This window comes from Tasmannia lanceolata, unplaced genomic scaffold, assembly GCF_043159265.1.
Source record: "Tasmannia lanceolata isolate RefF3 unplaced genomic scaffold, GAP_Taslan_0.1 ptg000020l, whole genome shotgun sequence".
NCBI lineage: Eukaryota > Viridiplantae > Streptophyta > Magnoliopsida > Canellales > Winteraceae > Tasmannia > Tasmannia lanceolata.
The window spans coordinates 2,871,622-2,892,523 of record NW_027518697.1 but is presented as its reverse complement, the minus strand read 5'-3'; the positions used below and the strand labels follow the sequence as shown (position 1 = coordinate 2,892,523).

The 20,902-nt window shown below is 38.4% G+C and overlaps 1 protein-coding gene across 1 annotated transcript; it reads left to right on the top strand.

Annotated features, from left to right (window-relative positions):
- The first annotated feature begins 12,046 nt into the window (after window positions 1-12,046).
- Window positions 12,047-14,015, top strand: LOC143854629 (transcription factor MYB97-like). Its single transcript, XM_077364677.1, has 3 exons — window positions 12,047-12,378; window positions 12,506-13,007; window positions 13,619-14,015. The coding sequence occupies exons 1-3, from the start codon at window positions 12,076-12,078 to the stop codon at window positions 13,828-13,830; spliced, it is 1,017 nt and encodes a 338-aa protein (XP_077220792.1). The 5' UTR covers window positions 12,047-12,075; the 3' UTR covers window positions 13,831-14,015.
- The last annotated feature ends 6,887 nt before the right edge of the window (window positions 14,016-20,902 follow it).

The following is a 20,902-nucleotide window of genomic DNA, read 5'->3' as shown; positions in this document are numbered from 1 at the left end:
TAGGCCACTATGTGGATTTCTTATGGTGAAACTCCTCAAAGGCAGTCTAGCACCAACATCATCTAGATGAATTTGTTAGTATCAACATACAAGCAGGCAATGAACTAAGAATAGTTTACCATTACAAGTCTTGTATACTGTGTCAATGTAGATAATCCAACTCAAACAGAATATAAGTTTTTGTATATGTTATAAATGAGAATGGAGAACCCTTCTTCAATTTTGATGTTCTAGTTTTCTTAGTTTGGTAGAATAAAAAACCCCTATTGACTGGTTGCTGAATTTCATATTCCATGTTTAGGACCTCTGACTATGCTTTTATCTAAATAAATTACATTTTGTTTGTCGATATCATTATTCAACCCATTATATTCTCAGACATGCCCATTGATTGATTGTGTGTGCGTGCACGTGTGCGTGTACTGGCTCTTTTATATTTGCAATAGAATCAACATGCACTGGTAATATTTTCTCTGAGTTAGTTTGAATTCTGCTCGCTTTCCTTAATTCAGGTATTACCAATTATGTAACTAGGACTTTGACTTTTGTTCACTTCTTATTCCTTTCCAATGACCTTGACTTTTGTTCACCAAATGCTATTAATGGAATAGGAATTAACGGAAGAACATCATATGAATTATAATGGAATGAAATTATTACCTTTAAAAAAATGAAATCAAATGTATGTGTATATATGACACACGCACACACACGAATGCTAAAATGCAGTTGGGATATAGGCTCTAAAATTACACTTCCAGTATATAATGGCAAGTTGCTAGAGAGTCATGCTCAAGCTGCTAGTTTGCTAGCCTGTCTGCCTGGAAATTTGTCACTCGATAGGTATGGGAAATGAAATCTACAAACTAACTAGGGAGTATTTGCTGAAATTGAAGAACACCCAGGTTGGTGTCAATCCCTTCAATTATCTGACAAGATCGAGCTAGTCTGCGTCAACCTTTGATTCCATGCCAGAGCAGCATAACTTCACCGTCTAGCATGTACGAGTTCTCTGATGGGATGATATGACTGAAAGTGACATTGCCTGCCTTCCTATTGAAGGAAACAGAAAACCGACCTTGCCAAGATTTTCTTTTGCCATTGCCATAGATTCAGTTCATTCCAGGCAACTGGAGGCGAGGGAAGAGAAGCTATCCCAAGCACCCAGGTAGTTGATCCTTAGTTCATAGAAGTGGCAGAAAGCTGCAGCAACATAATGTAGAAAATAAGTTACTTTTGGATCCAAAGCATCTAGTAATCATGAGAGTCCAAAGTGGGAGTGATGCCCTATCTAGATGAGTTTTGCAACCACAAATCCATCAATAGGTGATTGTTCTAGGGAGTCCTAAATTTTATATCATATTGTAACTAGTTCTTATTGTATCGGCCTCAAGACATCGCTAGTTGATCATCTGTTTTGTCAGGCGCTGTCTTTTGGACTTTGAATAACCCATGTTGCTAGCCAAAATGGATTTGGCCTATCTGGAAGGAGGCGAGTCTAAGACGATTTCTGAACTAGTTATATTTTCTTATTCAAATGAAGACTGCAATGAAGACTCTAGGAGGGATTAAACTCCGAACTAAGGCAGGAGCATAGAGGCACTGTGAATCTCATTGCACATTGATTAGTTACCCATGGAGTTTCTATAGATGTCTTAAGGAGTTGGGCTACGTTGCTTGCAGGTCTATTTCCATTATAATTGGTCTCTGGTCCTGTTTTGTCCGATTAGGTATTGTACTATTGCTTAGCATGGAAATTTTATGATTTCTTTTCCTTTCTTTTTCACTGAGTAACATTTATTTATTGATAAAGGAAAAATTAGAACTAATGGTAGGAGTGATAAAATAATAGGAAAGGAAGGAAAGAGAAGCAAAAACTATTGAAGATCTAGCAGTAGTGGGTGTCCCCTCCACGCGAGGGAGTTCTTGGGGGCTCTAGTCTTGCCATTCAAGTTTAAGTCTCCCTGAATCAATTTTTGTTCCCAACGAAAAAAGAAAAGAAAGGGAAGAAATAAGTTGGAGATGAGTTTACAACTTCACTTCGATATAAGGGGATTTCTAGCTAACAGGTTGTGTTTTGATCATGTCAGACTTTTCATGGGTTGGTTTATAGCCTTTGTTCTTAAAGGACAATGGTGTTGGATAATGATGCTACTTCCTCAAGAGTTTCACTGTGATGTTTTTAGAAGTGTGAGAAAAACACTCAAGTTTCACCCCAACTCCCTTAAACATACACGCACACGAGCATAGTAAAGTATGAAACGTAACAGTCTGCAACAGTTATCTGCTCGCACATTTAACTTGGGGAAACATGAGCTTCCATCAAACAGAAGGAAGATGCCAACAATAGACTTCAGAGTAGGATTGTTTTTTCTAACTACAAAGACAACAATAGGCTATAGATACACACATTTAAGGTATACTGACTAGACAATTGCATCTCATTCTCCCTTATGTATTTGTTGATGAATTTTTAAGTTTCACATGGAGCTTTCTCTTGGGTTGTAGACACATGAGGACATATACACCAAATATTAGAACTTGGGAAATTGCACCCAAGAGATGCCTTGAAACTGGAAGTGATGCCTTGAAACTCCATCTTGTTGCACAATGTTGGTTCCTCACCAACATGAAATAAACACCATCCATTCCAAAAATGTTCTTGCTAATGGAGAATTTAATCCATGGATACACAGTCAACCGAATTGGATGCAATGGTACACAAGTACGCCAGATCATTCGTGGTTATCTTTACTAGATACTCCATTACCTGTTAACAAGTCTTGGTAGTAAGAAAAAGATGTTCCTTTGATCAAGAAACCTCAAATGGTGCATGAACTCTGTTTCACTCATAAGCGAGTGTATTAAGAAAAAGAACAAATTCATCGTTGAAGCTAATTCATAGTTCTTTCAATTGATTCGCAATTATTGTCATGTTCATAACATGTTCATGAGTTTTCGTAATATCATCATGTCTCAAGTAGGGGTGTTCATTATTCGGTTATAATGAACCGAATTGGTTTGGTCGATTCGGTTTGGTTTCGTTTTTTTTTTTTTTTTTGGAAATTCGGTTATTCGGGTTCGGTTATCTCAAAAAAAAAAATTCAGTTAACCGAATAAACGAAATTATGGATAAAAACCATTATTTTTCCAAAAAAAGTGCTATATGGTCACTTCGTAGGATGATAAAAACCGTCCATTTGATTGATCACACTTAATTAGGTTGTGCTCAAAAAATCACTTCGATAGGATGATCCTAGCCCTATGATCCGAACCAAGATTTTGCTTTTTTTTCCCACTATTCGCTTATTTGGTTGTAACCGAATTTTTAATCGGTTCGGTTTTTGGAAATTTCGGCTCGGTTTCGGTTATTGAAATTTGATAACCGAAATTATTTCGGTTATCAAATTTCGGTCAATTCGGTTCGGTACGAACATCCCCAGTTGTAGGAAATAGAAAGATCATCCTCTAATGGAACATGAAATTTATGGATTGCTAACGGAGTTCTCAACTCACTTCTCTGATGGTTAGAAAGTTCGAATAACAAAGACCAAAATACTATGAGGAAACTTCAAATATCATGTTGAAATGCACAAACTAAACAAATAAGCAATCCATGACAATCAAACTTGATTTTGTTTGGGATGAATAAATTTTCTTGAGATCATTAGTGAATGCATACTCTTGGTTATGATTCTCTTTAGCTCTTGCAAAATCCACCACGTGAGTAATACAAATTCCTAAACGGTTATGCTGACCAAAATATCCTACTAAGTAAACATATGGATTTCTTGATGGGTAATGTAAAAGGCATATATACCTTTGGGAATTGTACCGTTAAAACTAGGGTTGTAATCATGGTTTTAAATTTTGGTTTCGGTGCCGAAATCCCGAAATTTGGTATAAAGTTCCAAAATTTCAGTTTTCTGGGCCGATTCGGCTGAAATCCTGTAAGGTAAAAAAAAGGCATTTTTTCCCGAAATTTCCAAAATTTTGGATTTCGGCCAAAATTTAAAACCACGGGTGTAATTCAGTTGGGCAGGTTGGGTTTTTCTGAACCCTACGCTAACTGAGAAACTATGTCGGGTCAGGTTTTTTTATGGGAAAATATGGGATTCATGACCCAACCCTATCCGATATAGTGTCTTTGGTCTGGTCACCTTTTTAAGCAATGAGTGTTACTCCAAGATTATTAGGCATCATCATCCCCCGCCCACCCCACCACGATTATGACGACGATATCAACAATACTTGGGTCTTTGCTCAGTAGGTCATTCTCTGGAAAAATTTCCTTTCAGCTACAATAACTTGGATGCAAAGGAATTTGGTTGAGTTCTGAATGCTTGTTCATATGAACTCGATCGATCGATCGACCATCCATCTACATCTATAATATTTCAACTCTCAATTTGTTTTAGTCCTCCCAGACAAATTATGTTTCCCACATGAAAATGCCAGTCTCAAAGGATCATTTTCAGTGCTTGCCTACACGGCTCATTTTTTACAAGACTATCATTCTTGCCAATCAAACATAGCAGTTAATTAATCAATTCATGAATATTATGTTCTATCTAAAAAAGAAAGCATAAAGAAGACAAGATTATATTATGTGTATCATTCAATTACTCAAATAACTTTTTTTTTAATGGCAAAGATGTTCATTATACAGAAAAAGACCGAGACGGTCAATACAACAACACAGAAAAAGTTGAAGAATATACAAGACTAACAGTAGAGAACATCTCCATCAACTGAGGCAGTAGAAAGAGGTCAGAGAGGAAGAAAATCATAAATCTCCATACCCACTTTAAAGACACCATCCCTATCCCTAGCTAGCCGGTTGTCAGCGCTATTATCCAACCTCGTCACATGCCGAAAAGATATCCACGATCCTACCATTGTATCTTGGATTTCATCAAAGAACGAAGCAAATCCCCATGGGAGAGGATGGGAACCACTAAGCTAACGAATCATGTTGAGCGAGTCACCTTCTACCACAACCTTATATGAAACTCCTCTCTCTAGAAGTTCGATTACCTGATGGACAGCTTGCACTTTCGCCTCGCTAGAGTCTTCATCTCTGAAAATACCCCCAATTCCTGAAGGTTTAAGATTCCCCAAGCTAGATTCATCAAAATTGAAGTTTAGAAAACCAATGGTGGGCGGCATCCAATCCTGCATTATCAAAGGCCTCTGCTTCAAACTGTTAGACACCACCCTCCCTTCATGTCAAAGATCAAAAGCCGACACAAACATGAAACAAAACAATATTTTCGCCAAAGAGATTGTTAGGGCGACCACTTTAGAAAAAAAAAGGGACAGCTAGAGACTTAGAGCGTCCTTTGAAGACTCAAGCATCACTCTCCTTCCAGATCACCCAGATAACTTATTAACTGCAAGGAAAGAGATGTTCCATAAAATCTTGCCTTTCTTCCTCCAAGGGACCAGCAACCAACTTTCCAGATGGTCTAAAAGATTCACGGGAAAAAAAACCCATGATATGCCAAAACGACCAACGAGCTTACTTCAAAGCTCCCTGGCAACCATGCAGTGCAATAACAAATGATCGACTGTGCACAAAGCACAATGATCTATGATCAACATTTATTTCTCGCCTTCGGAAGAAATCCACTGTTTGGATTCTTTGAAGCAGGGCAGCCCAGCCAAATACACAAACTATAGGCAGTGTTCCTCTGGCCTTTTGGCTTCTTTTCCTTCTTCGATCTTTTATTTTAGAACACAAGGTTTTTGTGTTAGTAAATCTTTTGCTTCTACCTAAACCCAGACCTTGGTAGAAATTTTTTTTTATAAAATTCATTTGAGTGCTTATTAAAGTTGATTAAAAAGAGATAATTATTTTTAGAGTAATACCCATCTTGCTTTAAAGTTATACAATAAAGTTACTACGGATTTTGGGTTTTTTTCTTTAAAATTGACACGACTCCAGATTACTCAATGCTCCTCATTTTGACAAAAAATTGTAAGGGACCGACTGATGTCTCCCCGACCATGTTTTGAGTTTTGACAATGGGACGAATACCATGTTGGTGTTGATGAGAGCATTTTGAGAATTGTAATTGCTATTGACACAGCTGGTTAAAAAAGTGAAAAACAATGAGATTCGTCCCATTATGAAAACATAATCGTGCGTATATCACTCCCGTTAAAAAGTGTAAGACAAAGGAAGGAGTGCCATTATTAAATATTGAGCGAATTGAATACCCATAAAAAGCCCATCTACAAAACACGTGTCAACTGACTAGAAACAGACATGGAGCTCTCAAAGTTCAAGTTCCCCTAATCCCGCCCTTTAATTTCAAAAACACCCCCCTCTTTCTCCTCATTCCCCACCTTCCCCCCATTTCTTCCCGCCTCTCTCACTCCTTAAAACCCCCCCCCCTCTCTCTCTCTCTCTCTCTCTCTCTCTCTCTCTAACAATGAATCGGAGACTGAGACTCGTTATCAAATCATCAACAAAGAGAGAAGAAAGACTCCACAAATACCTAAAACCAGGAGCACTCGCTCAACTCAGAGATTCAAGAATGAGTTCCAAATCCCACAAACCCTATTCCCAAAACCCTAATTCACAACCTCGCATCTCTTCTCCCTCATCTCCAACCGTCAATAACATTGTGACCCAGATCGACGGCTGTCCTTGCTTCTCAGCCCGGATCTTCGGACCCAAATTTCTGCAGAGGAAAAAACTCACTGCTTCAAAGTCATTTTTCATTATCCCATCTAGTCCTGACTCCCCTGATTCTCTCATGGATGTATTTAACTCTGATGTTCTTGTTTCTCATTGAATAAATCATTAAAATCCCCATCTGGGTTTTTGTTTGTAGATCTGTTTGATGCTGTAAGAATGTTGTTCTCATTTATTTTTTCTTTTAATTTTCTTGATAGATCTGAAATTAATACTCTAACACTGTAACAAGTTTCCTTTTTTTCCCCATCTTTTATTGTAGATCTGAAATTAATTTGTTTGTAGATCTGAAATTTATTATGCATATTTCTGGGGTTTCTTTTTCATTCGATTATCTGGATCTTTTTGTTTCATTGTTATTTTTAGGGTTTTACTGAGAATTTCTGTTCTAGTTGGTCTTTAGGGTTTATTTTCTTTATTTTTCTATTTTTGCAATGCCATTGTAATTACCATATTTTTTCTTCTTAGAAGTTTTTGTTTTAGCTTCTGTTGTCATTTATATAAATACTAAAAATGGAGAAATGGGTTTTTCATTTTAGTACAGATTTGTTCAGTCATATGTTGGCATGGGTTTCAGTAGCTAATGGGAAAGGTCCGGTTAGGGATCTGAAATTATGAACTAGATTATAGATTTTAAGACTCGCTTGTAATACATTGTTTCGATCTTGTGTGGAAATTGTATGTAAGATTTCCTTCCCTTGGAAATGTTCATTTGTTCCCTATTTTTGTGTAGTCCGTGATTGGAAGCAGTGATTTTTATGCCTTTTTATGAGATTTTAACATCGTTTTTGCTCGTCTAGGGATTTACTTTTATCCCAACCAGTTTATCATCCTAGAAGCATTCGATATCTTCAAGTTTGTTATAATCTGACCTATCTTTTAAAGTTTATTCGGCTGCATTGCTTATCATGAGTAGCAGTAGACACATAGATGGTCATATAGATCAATATCTTTCTTAGTTTAAGACTCTTTTCCGAGCATTTTTTAATGTCCCAGAACTCTTCTGTAACTGCCCTGATTTTGATGGCCTTTAAGATTCAGCATTGAGGTGTTGTTTTTAGGCCATGAAATTGCTTTTTTGGATCTGATTCATATTTGTTGTTGCCTTTCTAAGCTTAAATTCGTTCTTGCATTTTCATTACTTTAATTTGGCCCTTGTTATCAGTTTTTTTGGTTTCTACTTTATTTGAGGTTCCTTCTAGTTTCATTGGAAACAAATACAACTCCTTTCACAGATCTTTACATCAATTGGTTTCCTGAATGAATTTTCTCAAGTGACCATACCAAGCTAGTGGCTTTACTTCTACAATTCAGTCACTTCAAGTTCTAAGTCCCCTTATTTTCAATGTTCTAAGCCCTTCTCTGATATTTCATTTTCATCTCTTTCTATTAGTTTTTGTTTCATCAGTTCTCTTTTCTAATTGGTTCTCTGATGTTGTTCTTATGAATATCATAGTGACATAGGGTTAAATCAAGCTTGTCTCTAAATGTAAAATTGAGGTTTGACTTCATGAAAGGTTTTCCTGTGATCATTTGTTCTACTACCTCTATCTTCTTAGTTCAACTGCATATGAAAATGGGCACTTGCTGATAGGTGAATTTGTCTCATCTTCAGCTCTTTCCTGACTTGTGTCATTTTATTCTTGATTCTTAGTTCTACCACGTCTTGCTTCTTAGCTCAACTGTATATTAAAATGGGCACTTGCTGATAGGTGAATTTGTAGAAATGCCATGGAATAATTTGTCTCATCTTCGGCTTTTTGCTGACTTGTTTCATTTTATTCTAGATTCTTAGCTAATAGATCCAATTATTCTACCATTGCGCATCATTCAATCGTTTCTTTTAACTGGTGAACCTTGTTCGAATGCAATGCTCTTTGGAGGAAGATTATTTATAGCAAATATAGGGAGCCCATGGGCAGGTGGGTGGTGGGTACAATAGTTAGAGGTCGAGACTCGAGAGTATGGAGGTCAGTTTCTGTGGTGTCAGGTGATTTTAACCAATGGATTAGGTTTTGAGTGAGGGATAGAAAGAGAGAAGGGTTTTCGGGTGACGTATAGTTTGGGGTCTATCCATTGGACAGAGTATCCCTCCGCACGGCCATGAATCTCATTAATCAACTCCACAAACTTCTATTGGTGAGATCGGCTAACGTCCATCCATCAAATGATGTTGAGATTTTGATACCCTGAAGAACCTACCATCAAACCTCCATTAGTGCTCAAAGTCTCCACTGAGCACTATTGTCATCGATCCCTGAAGAACCGCTCTCACTTCTGCCTGATTGGAGTCCTAGACCCCAATGGGTCCTGAATAAGCCTATCTAGTTGATCCCTTCTTATCTTTATGTAGGCCTCCAACCACTACTGGCCCAGGGCTTCCAAAGCTGAATCCATCAAAGTTTAATTTAAGCTCACTATGATCAGGCAGACTCAATCTAGGGTTTACAGCCTCCACCCTTTCTGAACCAGAGGATATATCCTTCCAGCACCTTCTGAGATCTGTGCTAGAATAGAGCCTGAAGCAAGGAAGAACTAACCTAAGCAATAATGCTGTTAATGATTCTTCCACTGTACTTTTGCTAGGGAGGTATGGTGTCCCATTCTTGGAAGATTTTGATTAGTGTGGGTGAAGCCTCTTCACTTGGTTGACTTGTTGGAGAGTTGGTACTTTGTGCCTGGTCCTTAAAAGGGAAGATTCTTTGGAGGGTGGAGATGCTCGATACAATCTGTTTAAGCTACATTCTTTGCTTATTTGTCATTATGGGTTTTGGATCTCAGTGTTTTTTCCTGTTTTGCAAGCTTTGCTTAAGAGCCTCTACTTAAATGGTTAAACTTCAAGTGTGTTTTAGATTTATTGTCATTATGGATTTTTTTAGTTGAGTTGAGTTGAGTTTGGGACAAAGGCTTAGTTGAGTTGAGTTGAGTCTTATTATTATGGGAGTTTCTCTTTAAGAACCTGTGCTAAAATGGTTTGACTTCAATTGTGTTTGTGGTTTATTTTCATTATAGGCTTTTGATCTCTCTTTTCCTTTTTTGGGAGCTGGTAAGAATCAGTGTGTTTAGTTTTCTTTTTGCTTTATTAGTTATTATTGGTTTTTGATCTATGTCTTTTCATGTTTTGGGAACCTGGGTTTAGCACTTGTGCTTAAATGGTATAAATTTAGTTACACCTTCTGGGATGTAGTAATGTTCTTTAATCATGAGTTTTATAAAAGGGTTTTTCATGCCTACAACCCTAGATGTTTCTCATCATAAATTGTAAAGATGCTTTTACCCTTTAAATTGTGGTGAAATATGTAGGCCGCTAATGTGTAGACTAAAATTGTATATTGATTCATCGAGGCAGTTATTTAGATTATTGATGGTTTATTCCCTTAATTCTAGTGTTGAAATCTATGATTTGCTTACAATGAATAATAGAACGTGACTTAAATAAAAATTTGAAACCAGCTGGCTTCATTGAGACCTTATATTTGTGTACCGAGGTTATATTTGCTTGTTGCAATTACTGAAATCTTGCTAGGGTCTTTGTTGATTCAGTTGGCCTTTGGAGTCAACAATGAGACTCATCTGGTCAATGAAAAAATTAGGCTGTAACCCATTGCGGTTTGGGAATCCTACCTAGTCTTGAGTCTTCTAACATTGGTTTAGCGGTTCATCTTTTGCAGATAATGTGACTTGGTAATCTTTATGATAATGTGTCTAGTAGATCTATATATATATTAATGTTTGAAATAATTTCGGATCGCGACCAGGAGATAGGTACAAGATTCGATGGAGTGTTCTAGATTCAAAATTCAAGAAGAGAGGGCACCAATGTATGAAAGTACCCTTCATTCTTTTGTTCATGTAAGTCTAATCACAAGTGGTATTTTCATAAAGTCTAAAATCCCAATTCGGTAACAAAACATGGGTGGATCCAATCCGAAGTGGGTCCATTGAACTTAAGCCCAGTAATGGCATGGTTGTGGTTCTTAGTTGGGCACCACTTTTATAGTTGGGTACGTGATGTCCACCTAAGGTCCCACCATGTGAATGGTAAGGATCATTCCGATCAACTAAATCATGACTACTTTCACCTTATCAATGATAACTTGGTGAGCGGGCCCACGTTAATAGATAATGTGAACCATTAAATCCTTTGATTCGATGAGATTTGTTGTCCCGATTTTCGAAATCGAAGGGTTTAGGATCATCCAACCCAGCTGCCTCAAATTAGTGAGTGCACCAGTGCACCATATAAAAGGATTACTAATTCACCTGCCATAGAAATTTGTATGGGTTCGTGCATTGCACGTTCCCCGAGTTGTCCAATGAAATTGCTCCGAAAGTTACGATTTCACAGGACAGGGAAGTAAATTGAAAAGCCTAGGCACAAGATACAGGAAGAAGCGGTGGTGGAAATATCAAGGTAGTAGCGAAGAAAACGCGTAAAAAAAAAAAAAAATGTTTACTAAGGCATCGGCGGAGTCACCGCTGCCGAATGAAAGCTTATGCCTCAAGTATTTTGACTTGAATATTTACAACTCGTTGGTGGGTCCCACCCACCTCTCTCTCTCTACCATTTCTTTTCATTTTACCCACTCTCTCTCTCATCCATTGTCATAAATTCACCCCCTTCTAGGATGAGTTCACCCCGTATTTTTCACAATATGCCCCAAAAATCATCTCCATAGGATGATCCCAGGCCCCATAGGATGATCTAAAGAGGGACTCACATATAGAAACTTCTATAGATCGGATGTGCGGTTGGGAGCATCCTGTGGAAATGATTTTTGAGGCACAACTTATTTACTTTGTGGCCCATCAAATTGACGGTTTGGAGCTGGCCCATTTTGACAAATATGGGGTGAATTCATCATACATAGAAGAGGGTGAATTTATAACCGCCCCGAAATGAATTGTGTATTATCCCTAATTCTATCTCTTAATCTTCTCTTCCCATTTTCTTAAATAGTTCACCCAACTGTTAAAACTTAAAACCCGCACTCTGAAAACCTAGTCCATCGCAAAGGGAATTTCACGGCTGGTTTGTCGCAATTCAGACCACCCACCTCATGAATGGAGACAAAAACTGTTGTCTTCATTCACGAGGTGGCTGGTTTGACATGCAAGTGTGCAACAGACCAGATGAGAAATGTCTTTTGGCGATGGACCCTAGCAAATCCCTTAACGGTAAAATATTTTGTTTTTCATTTGTGCCAAAAAAAAACAAACCAAGAAAAAGAAACCGCGTATCACCCTCTCTCTTTCGGAAGAAGGAGGGAGATGTCTCAAGTAAAGCGAGAAAGAAGACAAATGAAGAGTATAAAAATACAGCACAAACAATCCTAACAAAAACTCAGAGCTTCAAACAGAGAGAGAGAGAGATGAAGGACAACAACAGAGGAGAAGAAGGGACTTCGATGGGACATAGTGGATTAAAGAAAGGACCATGGACAGCGGCAGAAGATGCGGTTCTCCGGGAATACGTGAAGAAGAATGGGCAAGGGAATTGGAATTCTGTTCATAAGAATTCCACTCTCTTTCGCTGCGGCAAGAGTTGCAGATTAAGGTGGACTAATCACCTTCGTCCTAATCTCAAGAAGGGCTCTTTCTCCCCTCAAGAAGAACGTCTCATCCTCAAGCTCCACGCGAAGCTCGGTAACAAATGGGCTCAAATCGCCTCTCAGGTTTTCTTTCCATCTTTAATTTCCAGTCATTTTCATTCATTCATTCCTTCCACTCCAATCCCCCTCTCTCTCTCTCTCATATTTATTTCTTGTTTTTCTCCTTATTCTTCTTCTTCTTCTTCTTCAGTTGCCTGGAAGAACAGATAATGAGATTAAAAACTACTGGAACACCCGAATCAAGAGACGCTCTCCTGCCCGATTGCCACTCTACCACCATCAACAAAAAACCCATTTTTCTTCTCCTAATGATCCAATGAATTTTTCGAGGATAAGTCCTCTTCTCACCCATTATCACTACCCTTTTCTCCTTTCTTCCCCAATTCACCCATTCAAGTGTCCTCCTTTTGCCCCTCCTGCGGATTTGTTCCATCAAAATCTCTATAACCAAGTACAACAACAACAGATCCAATTCAATCCAGAGAATTTCAATCTTAATCCTCCGATTTTGCAACCACCTTTCGAACCCGGCGAGCTTCCTTCAGCCACCCCTGCAATCTCCATGAAATTGGAGCTCCCTTCAAACCAATTACCACAGCCTGTCTATGGCTCGGATGATCACTATTACAAGAACACCAATTTGGACCAGACAAATAGTGGGCTTTTGGATGATTTGCTGAACGAGGCCATGGGTGAGTGTTTTAGGCAAACTTTTGCTTGTTTTTATTATGAACTCTCTAATTTCAATTGCTCAATTTCCATGGATTCCAGATGAACGAATTCGGCTTCTACACAATTAGCTCTCTATGATTCATGCTGTTAATTTAAACTTTGCTTATTTCACTGTGAATTGTCCATTTCAGTTAATTTCCATGGATTCCAGATGAATGAGTTTCCCTTCTAATTAATTCGCTATCTAGGCTTTATTCTGTTAATTTACAGTCTGCTTATTTTACTGTGGTTTTTCCATTTCAGTTACTCAATTTCCATGAATTGTAGACGAATGAACTCATCTTCTATATAATTCGTTCTCCATGCTTCATGCTGTTAATTTAAGCTCTGATTTTCCCTCTAATAAATGATATTAGTTTACTTTTTCTGCTGTTCATTGGTTGGTGGTATACATGCAAGATAACCCAATTTATACTCTGTCCATGTTCTTTCTCAGCATTTCTCCTCAGATTCCTTCAGTTTTAGTGCCGTATATAAGTTTTGGTGGGGACACCTTATATCATAAAAAAAAACTCCAATGGTTTCAATCTGGATTTTTTTTTTTCTAAACTAAAGACTGCTTGATCCACAGGGTTTAAGACGCAGAAGGAACCAACAGGCGAGAACAGTTCGGCCGATGAGGATTTATCCACCCTCCTCCGCATCATTCCACAGGCGATGCACGCCACCATTGGAGAGATGTCGAACGGACAATGGAGCTTGAGGGACAATGAAATACAGCAGTTGGTGACATCTCTCTCTGCAGCGGAACACGATTGGAGCCTCATGCTGGGAATTTGCTGAATTCTCCAGTAATTCTCCCCTGCTACTAGGCCTGCACAGCTTGTGAAAATGGTGGGTAGAGATCCAAATGTCTTTAAACCTTTGTTGGTGGTATGTAGATGAAATGAGTGTGTAATGTTTTTAAATTTACTTAGAGTGACCTGTTTGTTATTAAGATTTATATAATTATAGTTAGTATTGTTACAGTTACCCATCTTATGTATGAGATTAAAGATATATGTGTGTACATGGTGTATTAACCGTTGACAGCTCTAAAAGTAATAAAGGAGATGGGTTAGTGCAATTATAAAATCTTGGTTGTCCTGATATCATTTCCTTAATCACTGTAAAAAAAAAAATCATACCAGAGTTAGTTCTACAATAGATGGGACATTAAAATTGATGTGGGCCCTCTTTGACTCCTATACGAGTGGGGGGCCCACTTCACATATCTGACCGTTGATTTGATTGACCCATACCTGGAATTCCATGGGGTGCTGATTGAAACACCATCACAGTGAAACTACAAAATGTGAAGAAAAAGAAGCTACTTTCAAAAGCTTAAAAATGGGGCATCTTTCGACAGCTTTGTTCCTACTCTCTACACAGATGATAAGGCAATGCAACACCAGAAGAATGAAATTATGGAAAAGGAATTCTGGTAGATATAGAGGAAACCCGGGAAAGTGTCTTTGAGATTCCAATCTAGAACCCAAATACAGCAAAATAGCCATGAATGTTACTAAAATTTAGGCAGTGGATTTTCACCCCTCCTAAACTTGAAGATACCATGCATTTAAACTTCAAGGTTGAGATATTAGCTGTTAAAATGAGGGAATTTGCTTGGGACCATCGCAGAAGGCATTTCATGGCTGGGCTATTTTCATGTGAAAGCAGCCACCTCAGATGAATTGAAGGAATAAGGCAAAATCTGTTGAAAAGTAGACCTGGCAAACGGGTGGGCCGGGTCGGGGCAAACGGGTGGGCCGGGGCGGGTTTGACCCGACCCATACGGCTCTTGGTCAAAATGACCTGGAAAATTTTACATGTCGTGAATCTTGGACCCGCACCCGGGGCCAGGTCGACCCGCGGTTCACCCGCATTTTTAGTAAATTTTTGGTTTTTCTTTTTTTGTTTTTATAGGTATTTGCTAGCCACGTTCTCCAAAGGCTACTTCTCGCCCATCCTTTGCAATTGTATGTGTTAAAAGATTTGTCTTATTAGAGGTGGTGAAAACTGCACGGAAATGCTATTTCTGGAAAGGTAGCTAGCAATAATAATCATAAGGTACTAAAGTTTTGGAGGGAAATTATGGAAAAAGTGTTGAGAAAAATTATGGAAAAAAGTACCGAAAATGGCACCTTTATATAACAATTATGGAAAAAAGTACCGAAAAATGGCACCTTTATATGACAATTACGGGAAAAACTACAATATGGCAATTACGGAAAAACTACTTTGTTTCACTTCTACGGGCACCCGCGGGTCAACCCGGACCCGCCCAGTTTTGACAGGTTGGGTTGACCCATGGGTCAACTTAGAAATGGGTCCCAAAATGTTGACCCAGACCCAGAAATTATGAGCGGGCCGGGTTGACCCATGGGTCTGGGTCAATTCTTGCCAGGTCTATTGAAAAGTGAGCCTATGTGGCTGCTCTCACATGCAACAGCCCAGCCGGAAATGCCTTCGGCAATGGCCACTAGCAAATACATGTTTCCTATAATTAACTTCTTGCTCTGAAATAGCCTCTACTTTAGGAGATCACCCTTATACACAGAGTTGCAACATATTTCTCTCTCTCTCTCACTCTCTCTCTCTCTCTCATAAACACTTCTTTATATGAGTATGCTGTTTTTTCCATCTTTTTTTTTCTTGTTTTGTTGTAATATATGCTAGTTGATAAAGGGAGTCATTTGATGTGAAGTCTCCAAAAGCCGTTTGCAAGCATGTTAGAAGGAGGGCTTATTTATTTAGGGAAATGATTTAAACGCTCAAGTGTTTTGATAAACATGCGCTCCACTTGTTTGTCGTGTAGTATTTAAAGAGTTTTAAGAGCTTTTTGAGAACCATAATATCCTCGACATTCCTTTAAATACTACACGACAAACAATTGGAGGGCAATACTACACGACAAACAATTGGAGGGCAAGTTTTTCAAAACTTGAGCGCAGAAATCATTTCCCTTTATTTATTATTTCTTTTTTGAAGATTTATGGCACAAGGCATTGAGATTGCATGAGCAGAAGACAAATTGCTCATGCAAAGTACTTGGATGAGTTACCCATCCCCTTATATATGCCCTTGATTACTCGACTAATAATTATTTAAAACCAACATCACTTCAGACTTGATCACTTCAGACTTGATCACTTCAGACTCTCTCTCTCTCTTTCACACACACACATTTATATAGAAAATTTGATCCCTTTTCCCATGAGACCCTTTTCTAAATACTCACTACCCTCCAAACATGGCAAGGAAAAGGTATATTCTCCAATTCTATCTCTAGTCCTCACTTGGTTCTATGTTTTTTCCTACCAACCCATTTCCCAAGTGATAAAAAATGGAAGAAAGTCTGTTAGATGTTATACTCTTTAGGTGATGATTACAAGATAAAGGAGGAACAATGAGGCTTGGAACTGGATCCTTGGATATATAATAATGAGGCTTACAGTGGCGCAGTTTGATTAATCTAAAGTCCATACTTGGTAGGTCTAGAAATCACATTATCATAAGAGCTTTCCAATGAGAGCATGGTGCACATTTAAAGTTCAAAAGTAGAATCTCTTTTACTTTGGCCAAATTTTTGTTGGACTATGCATTTTGCCCTACAAAGTCAAACCAATTAAACTCCTGATCAGACTCCAGAGTTATGTCCACCATCCGCGTCAATCAAGTTCTCAATTGCATCATCCGAGTTCTTGATCGTGTCACACTGAGTCGACTAGGATTTGCTTTAGTCGTACAGCCACCTTTGATAAATTAAATGAAAGAGACAAAATTTGTTGAAAAGTGAGCCTATTTGGATGCTCTCTCATCCAACAGCCCTCCCGTGAAATGCCTCGTGTGGTGGTCCATAGTAAATCCCCTATCTATAACATATACTAAACGTGTTTCTCACCTTTGTCATTTGTTTTCTTTACATTGAAATTTTTTATTGGAAAACTTTTTTCCTGTGGTGGGCTTTTTTTCTGCATGCATAGCATGGGTGAGGCTAGTTATTTTACAAGGCCTAGCATTTTACACCATGTTTCGAACATGAAAGCTCCCAAGCAGTGGGAGGAGAGTTGGATCTCTGACTGTGATGATATAATCTTCTTGGAAGACAGAGAAGTATGATAAAGATTGGTCCCAGTAGCAAAGATCTAATCTTCCAAAAAATTCACTATATTTTTTTATTTTATTTATTGATATATTCCGTATATCATACTAGATAGATATCATATTCATGGAATACAATTCACTTTCAACATGCCTTGATGGTGAAATGGTAGACACACCCTCTATCTCCCATCTAAGCCTTAGTGTCTCTCTTTCTGTGAAAGAATTGGGACCTCTACCCAAACTCATGCATGGGTGGGACTCATCATTTCCCGTTGTTCCTCACATGCACAAGCTAGGTCGTTCCACTGCTCTTCATCCACAACACTAAGGTTCCAACTCACAACCTGTTGGGCTTGGGGTTTAGCATGTCCTGAGAAGCCAAACCCCTTAACGAGTGTAGGCAACTACCCAAAATTTTACCTCTTCTTTTGATGGTGTGGGTCCCACGATCTCCACGCAAGGCCATGCATAGGGTGGGGCCACCATTTTACACAGCATGTCTTGATGAGGTGGGACCCTTATATTACACCCAAGCATTGCATAGACCCAGAAAGCCACCTACCCCAATTTCAAAAGAAATGAATAAAAAATCAGAGGAAGTTATTCTTAACGTGTGAAGAGGCTATTTGTTCGGTTCAATTCTCTATATATTCCCAATTCGGTTACGATATCATCACTATCAGGCACACAAGCACCTAGATTGTATAAAACCTCACTCAATAATTGTAATATTAATCAAGTAAATTAATGGTAGCTTGGCTTTCATGGGCATAGCCCCGTAGGATACCTGTAAATCTCTTTTCTGTTGACATTAAAAACCTTACATTGCAAATAAGAAAATTTAGAGAATGTATATCTCTAGATACGTATATGCAATAATGCTCGCCCACAAAAGATAAAGAATAGTGGGGCCCAACTATTTGAAGAATTTGAACTATTCATTTGTTGGTCTCTACTGTAGATAGGACCTGCCCCCCAAAACCTTCTTTATTAGGTTGATCCTAACCTTCTCATATATGAGATTTTATATTGTAGGCGGCCGTGTACCTAGGAAAGTAGTGGAGCCCACAAGCATGATCTAAACCTTTCATTTTTTTTTTGAATGGAAAAGAATTATATTGAAAAGAAACATCAGACAACAACCCATGAAGGGAAAATGAAAAGAAAAGGAACAAGACAATCCACATCATGGCAAAAGGAACAGGACAATCGACATCAAGAGGGGAGAAAATCGAACAACTCCAATGCCACCCTGGAGGCTCCCTCCCTCTTCTAGCCTATCCGCCTCATTGTTCGCCGATCTTCTAACATGACAGAGAGAAATGGAAGATCCCTCTACTCTATTGTGTGAACCGCCAAGAATAGGAAGAAACCCTTTCAACCATTTTATTACGTTCAGTGAATCCCCTTAATACTTCGAGATTAGGAGGATTATATATTGTGCTGTCAATTTTAAACCTTACAAATTGAAAGGTGAATTAGGATCATCCTATGAGACCCATTTTGGGGCATGGCCTATATCTTCGACAGGAGCTAACAAATGAATGGCTTAGATCATCCATTCATATGGGTCCTACTGCACACTTTAAGGGGCTGCACGACCGCCCATCATGAAACAAATCTCCCCATATATTTGGAGTAAAATGGATGGCTAAGAAAGTTTAAAATCAATGGTACATAAAGCTCGACAAATCAAAGGGTTAGGATCATCCTATATATGGACAAGATTTTTGTAGCACAACCTATCTACGGTGGGGACTTGTTAAGATTACTCAAATAGATAGGGCCCACTATTCTTTTTTGTGCACTCGTATTTTCATTATATCTTACATTACAAAAGAAGGGAACATTTCAAAAATATTTATCTATATTTTCATTCTTCCTCTTCTTAATCTAGCAGGCATCTGCGTCGCATGTGCGCTGTTCTTGTACTATATACAATGGGAAAACTTGAGAGATTACTTAAAACCTTATAAATATAAAGTTTCCTTCAACTATTACACACCTTATAAATATAAATTTTTTTGGTAGGTAAACTGGGATTGAACATCATACACTTGGCGCTTGTAAACTTTTCTATAGCTATTGAATACATTATTCATAACTATTAATACCTAACATTTTAAAGCTGCCGCACTATTTTTGCCTCATAGAATTGAAGTCATAAAGCACATATTTTTCTCATGAATATAATGTCCGCACAAATGTTTTCTTGTACTCCTAAGGCATGTTTGGCCACGATGAAAAATTATTCAATGGAATATTTATAGGCCCAATTGTAACAGATAGGCAGCGAAGGTGGGAGAGGGGACTTAGAGGCAGGCGTGGAAAGAGCATGAAAAATACCTAAAAATGGTGCAAAAATGTACCTTAAATTTGAGTTTTTTTTTTTTTCCTTTTTTTTAGGGGCTTATATCGTGCTCCCCTCACACCCAAGAATCTCATTCGCCTGCGTATCTCTTACAACTAGACACCGCAAATATTCCATGAAATAGTTTTTCATAGTTGCCAAACATGCCCTTAAAGAAATTCTTATACTACAACAGTTGCGAGTGGCATGTGCTGATGAACTTGATGATCATGAGCATATGAGGAAACTTGCCACTCATTGGAATATTCCCAACGAGCTTTGTTTCTTAGACAAGTTAGCCCATTAATTTAATTTGGCAAACAATGAGCTACATAGGTTCCATTGATTATGGTATAGTAGAATGAGTAGATTTCAATTTGGATCAATCCTGTGTTCAGATGTAAATTTCACTTTTCTCTTGGATCAATCAAGTGGAAGGAACGATTGCATTGGGTTGGAGGAAAGTATTTTTCAGACAGAAACAAGTGGCACACACAACTAGGTGAAGTTGTGGACAGATATCTGATAGAAGTAGGAGGGAGAGAAAGGTTGTGCTCTCATATGATCCTAGAAACAAGTGGCACACATAACTGGTGTTTTTCCCCCATATGATCCCTCCTCTCCCTCCTCTCTCATTCTGAGACTGGGTTTGGAAAACTCTAGATAAAAATTATTTGGAGCTAGCCTATTCTCTATTATCAAAGCTCACGCTTTAAGGTGGAGTGATTTGAGAAAAGTAAATGATCAATGGTTAAAAGGTGAGTTGTGGGTTGTTTTAAAAGGCATTTGGCTGGCTTATGGTTGCTGTCAGGATGAATGGATGTGATCTTATAAGAGAAGCATAACTGGGGCCCAATAAGTTTGGCATAGTTACAGGGGAATAGGAGATCCATATCTATGCCTATCAAATATATCAATCAAAGATGGGACCCACTATGGCGTAGTGAGCACACAACATTCTATTACAATGAGGTCGTGCCCTACTGAGGCGTTCCTCTTCCACTGTAAATTTTAGTAGAGAGAGGGAGGGTAGTGGACCCACCTTTGATTGATCTCAACCGTAGATCTTGTAGAGCCTATGTTGGATCTCCATCAACCAAAAAGAGTGGGCTCCACCATGTTATAGTTAAATATCACAAAATCATGTCATTCTCTAAGTAAATTTATTTATATTTCTTGACATCTTTCGGCGTCTTTTAATTCTAAATTTCTTTTTCTGCCATTTGCCATAAAGAAGACAAATCTTCAGTTTTCTAGAAGCGGCACCCAACCCTAGGAAGTAAACATTCCGATATCGTGACTGGGCCCTACCAATATGTCCACTTGGCACAATCCTCAACAAGGAATGCTCATTAATATAAGTGGGCCCCACAACTACTTTTATCTTCCCAATTTTCAAATAAAACATAGCAGAAAGTA

Excerpts from the sequence above, each read along its gene's own strand:
- LOC143854629 (XM_077364677.1), top strand. The coding sequence starts at position 12,076 with ATGAAGGACAACAACAGAGGAGAAGAAGGGACTTCGATGGGACATAGT. Across the intron at positions 12,379-12,505 it reads GGGCTCAAATCGCCTCTCAG|TTGCCTGGAAGAACAGATAA; the intron begins GTTTTCTTTCCA and ends CTTCTTCTTCAG. Across the intron at positions 13,008-13,618 it reads TTTGCTGAACGAGGCCATGG|GGTTTAAGACGCAGAAGGAA; the intron begins GTGAGTGTTTTA and ends CTTGATCCACAG.